Raw genomic sequence first — 4,349 nt, 5'->3', positions numbered from 1 at the left:
AACAATGCAATCCACTCTTCTCACGCAGCATTGCCCAAATCAGCACCACAAGACCTCGAGCCCACAAGGCAGACAAACATAACATCACCATGAAAAAAGTTGCCACACGCGGGCCAACGGGGTGCATGATTGACAAGTGCCTTCAACATGCTCACATATACCCCCACATAAATTATTTTGGGACGTGTTGGATTAACTGTACGTGTAGAAATACGTAGAAATCAACTACATCTGGTCCATTATGATCATAACATGTGTTTAACCATAAAAGATATAGGGTGATCTGTACCTCAAAAACATTAAAGTATCAAATTTATCAATTGCATATTGCAAGCAAGATATACAACCATCTCCTTCCACCTTTTTAACGAAATATCTTGTCCAACAACATTTATTGAAAGTAGCGGCACATATTGCAATTGAAGCAACAAAGCGATGTAGAATCATCTTTTATTTTCCCTAGCTTATTACTCAGGGGAGAAAGAAATTACATATTAAGGCTCAATGGAGGATGAGGTTCCATTCGCCATCACATCACCAAATCCACAACAATAGATGTCCCTAGGGCAGCAAACTGGATTATAGCCCATAAGCCTACCAGCTGCATGTGTCGCCGGCGCTAGCGTCATCATGAGCAGACAAACTTGAGCGATGAGAAAAACAATGAAGACTTGGAGGATGCATGGTTGATTGGTTCTAACCAATGACGTTGTTTGGAAGGCTCGTGGCCAACGTCAAGTTGCATAAGTTATTTTGCTGAAGTAAAATGTAAGTGTTGAGAAGCGGTTTGAGTTAAATAGCCGGGCACGACATAATTTATCAGGCTAGATCAATATGATTATCACGTAGCAACAAATTGAAGTTACCATGCTGAAAAACAAAAAGTAAGTTAGACATGCTAACAAAATGAATCTTATCATGCCGACACACTAAGTCGTTCTGAAGTCATCTGGCTGACATCGTATAAGTTATCAGGATCAAGTGAGTTATCAAGTTGAAGTAAAACATTAGTGTTTAAAATGATTCGAGTCAAACATATAAATTGTCAAGACAAACACTTGGACGTCGACAGCCGTGGACGTGGTTACCTTCATGAAGGCGGTGTTGTGGGTACAAGTCGAAGACCGGGGGTATTCAGGCGGGGTCTAGTCGAACCAAACTGTGGACGCTGTTTATAAGAGCGTCCAGTCTTGGACGTCGTTGGTACTATGTGATGCCAGGGTACCAATGCCCGCCTCCCCACGTAATGTGTTTGTTCTGTAGCGATCGTAGATGTACGATATGAAGCTGAAACTATCTCGACTGAAGTTGACGACGGGTGCGGTTGCGAAGTGGAAGTAGATGTACTGCCACCCATAGGCGGAGCTCTCGGTAGGGAGCTCACCGTACCTCCGTACCTTCCATCAGTTGGTAAAAAACCAGCGAAAAGAGAACACCCCCCCCCCTGGTTTCTCAGCCTTGCTGGGCCGCAAGAAAGTCACACACCTTGTTGGGTCGTAAGAAGGTCGGGCACAAAAAAGTTCCTACATTGATTTCCAGCGATTTATTTTTTTATTTTTCAATTTCCCACAATCAACTAGTATTTCAAGTGGAATGTTTTATTTTGTAATTATTCTAAATAGTTAAATTTGTGAATGTGTTATTTCTATGTACCGAGGAGACACCACATTGACTAACCGATGAGGGGTCGATGACAACGCTCAAAACGCTGCTGCACGGCGACCTGCAAGAAGCTTAGGGTGTGGAGACGCAAGGGACCAAGGCTGGCAGTCAAGTTCGGAGTTTTCAACCCCTACACAAGGTGCAAGCCATTCATGTAATTTTTGAAGAGACTTTCTTAACCATTGTCTACTTATTTTTGTTTCGGTGACGTGATGATTGATTTGTTTTCTTCCTTTTTACGACCCTCCGATACGTTAGGCAGAAGATAGAACTTTCTTGTCTGAAGTATTGCTTTAGTTTTGGTGGCTGGAGGATATATTTATTATAATTTATTTACTCGAAAGCTCAGGAAATAAGGACTATGTGGGTTCAGTTGTTCTCTCCCCTTCCTTGTAAATTTTTTGTCTAAAAAATCGAGTCTTGTAAATTTTTTGTATCCTATAATCGCATATCTGTGATGTATTAACTTCATATTTGTTAATGATAATTTATCTTTTTATGTTTTCACTTTGATAATAGCTATCATGATAAGCAATGTATAGGTTTGCTTTAACCCCGGTATAACTGATTGGGCCCATCGTACCGGGTTGCACTAGGGCCTCTTAGATGCCAGGGCCGGCCCACCTCTTTGAGAGGGGTCTGAATTCGCTAAATCCAAGTGTTACACCTATGTTGTAGCTAGGTTCCTTCCTTGTTTGTACCCCTAGTACTCACTGTCAGATTCGTTGCCTCGACATGGGGCGGGTAGGCTGGGGGTCGGGAGGAGGAAGAACGAAGGAAAGGTTGAAAATGAACAGTGCGAGATTTGTTATGGCGGTTGGATGAAGATCAGAAGGTCCATATAAGAAGTGACGGATGAATCATTTTTTTCCAGTTACCTGGTGAACAGAGGCTCCCTTTTTTTACGGACATGTTTCAAAAGTTGGTACGTGCCAATTGGCCTTGCTGCGACGCGAGGGAACGGACCAGACGGAGTGCTTGCCCCACGGCGACGAGTGTCTGCTCGTGGTGACCACGTTCCACATCGGCGCCAAACACAATGGCATCAGCATCACGGACCGACGTGCTCGCTCTTAGGATGCGTTTGGTTGAAGGTGTCGTATGAATGGGTTAGGACCGTTCAATTTTTTTGGGATTGAACCATTCAATTCATGTGTTTGGCTGAATATAAGTGGTGAGCTAATTATTTAGGACGGGACCACCAGTCATGCTCACATAATCATGCATGCAAAGGGTGGCCATTTGATTCGACCGATTTGGTTGGGTGGAACGGTTCAGCATCTTCATGGCATATTCTCTTTTTTTGGCTCGAACCATTCATGTGCTTTATAACCAAACATGTCTATTTTCTGAACGATCCCAACCCATTCATGATCGCCCTTGCAACCAAAAGCACCCTTACAAAGTGTCCAGATATGACAAGTTATTTGCGGTTCGAGCGTTCTGGATGTAAGCCATGGTTGGTTCGTTCTCTTAGAAATGTGGAATCTGAAAATTACACCTCTGCTGCATGTTCTGCAATCAGTGTCCCATCTCGTCCTAGCTGTTACCTGTCGGTAGTTTTCAGCTCTGAATTTCTATTGCTCGGTGATGAGTCGCTCGTCTTGGCTTGTCTGATGAAGCAGTGAATCTAGACAGGTTTGCAGTGATACCCGGTCATTATTTGGGGCCAATAGATATGGCCATCAATACGGCACCATTTTAGGCGCCTTGATTCCGAAAATTATGGTCGTGTAATTTCCTTCTCTTTGACTCTTTGTAGTCTTGTACTGCTGTCATGCTGCATGCCATGCACCATTATTTCAGTCTTAATTGTTTCCTTCTTTAGTCCTGTAGATATGCCCATCTTGGCCTATAAAAGATGCAAACCAGGCCTGCTGGATCCATTCCACCAAAAAACGAAAACAAGATTCAGTAGTCGAAAACGAAGAGAGCACCATGAGGACTCTGTCCCTGCTCGCCGTCCTCCTCCTAGTCGCCTTCCACCCGCGCAACGCCGCTGACGCCCACGGCCGCCATTTCGGCAAGGAGAAGCTCACAAACCTGCGCTTCTACCTGCACGACACCCTCAGCGGCCGCGACCCGACGGCCGTCCCCGTGGCGCACGCCGCCAGCGCCACGCCCAGGCCCGGCGACCCCACGCCCTTCAGCTCCGTCTACGTCGTCGACGACGTGCTCACCGAGGGGCCCGAGCGGACGTCCAGGGTGGTCGGCAGCGCGCAGGGGCTGTACGCGTCCACGGGCAGGCACGGGTTGGGCCTCGTCCTCGGCATCGACTTCGCCCTCAACGACTACAACGGCAGCTCCTTCGTGGTCTTCTCGCGAAACCCCGTCGCGGACGGGGACGGCAGGGAGCTCGCCGTCGTCGGCGGCCGCGGCGCATTCCGGCTGGCCCGCGGCTTCGCGCTGCTCCGCACGCACTACCTCAACACCGGCAACGGGGACGCCATCATCGAGTACAACGTCACCCTCCTGCACTACTGATGAGAGTTTTGTTTGCTTGTTTCCTCCGTTGATAATAATCATAAAACGTGCCGTGCGTGATTGAGGTTTTTATTGCTCCGCTTGTCCTAGTCCGAATTTTCCTGCAACATACTAAGACGAGACAACCTACCTGAACCACAGCGTATTTCCCTGCAACATAATAAGACGAGACAACCTACCTGACACAGCGTTTTTTTTGTGTG

General features: G+C 46.6%; 1 protein-coding gene across 1 annotated transcript; it reads left to right on the top strand.

Moving 5' to 3' along the window:
* The first annotated feature begins 3,562 nt into the window (after nucleotides 1-3,562).
* Nucleotides 3,563-4,333, top strand: LOC119306547 (dirigent protein 15-like). The gene has a single exon (XM_037582735.1). It carries the CDS (start codon nucleotides 3,601-3,603, stop codon nucleotides 4,144-4,146), a length of 546 nt encoding a protein of 181 aa, XP_037438632.1. The 5' UTR covers nucleotides 3,563-3,600; the 3' UTR covers nucleotides 4,147-4,333.
* Nucleotides 4,334-4,349: the final 16 nt, after the last annotated feature.

This window comes from Triticum dicoccoides, chromosome 5B, assembly GCF_002162155.2.
Source record: "Triticum dicoccoides isolate Atlit2015 ecotype Zavitan chromosome 5B, WEW_v2.0, whole genome shotgun sequence".
Taxonomy (NCBI): domain Eukaryota; kingdom Viridiplantae; phylum Streptophyta; class Magnoliopsida; order Poales; family Poaceae; genus Triticum; species Triticum dicoccoides.
Note: the sequence above shows the minus strand (reverse complement) of the source record. Positions and strands in the feature narration are given on the sequence as shown.

Bases quoted from the DNA above. Each gene is read 5' to 3' on its own strand.
- LOC119306547 (XM_037582735.1), top strand. From the start codon at position 3,601: ATGAGGACTCTGTCCCTGCTCGCCGTCCTCCTCCTAGTCGCCTTCCAC.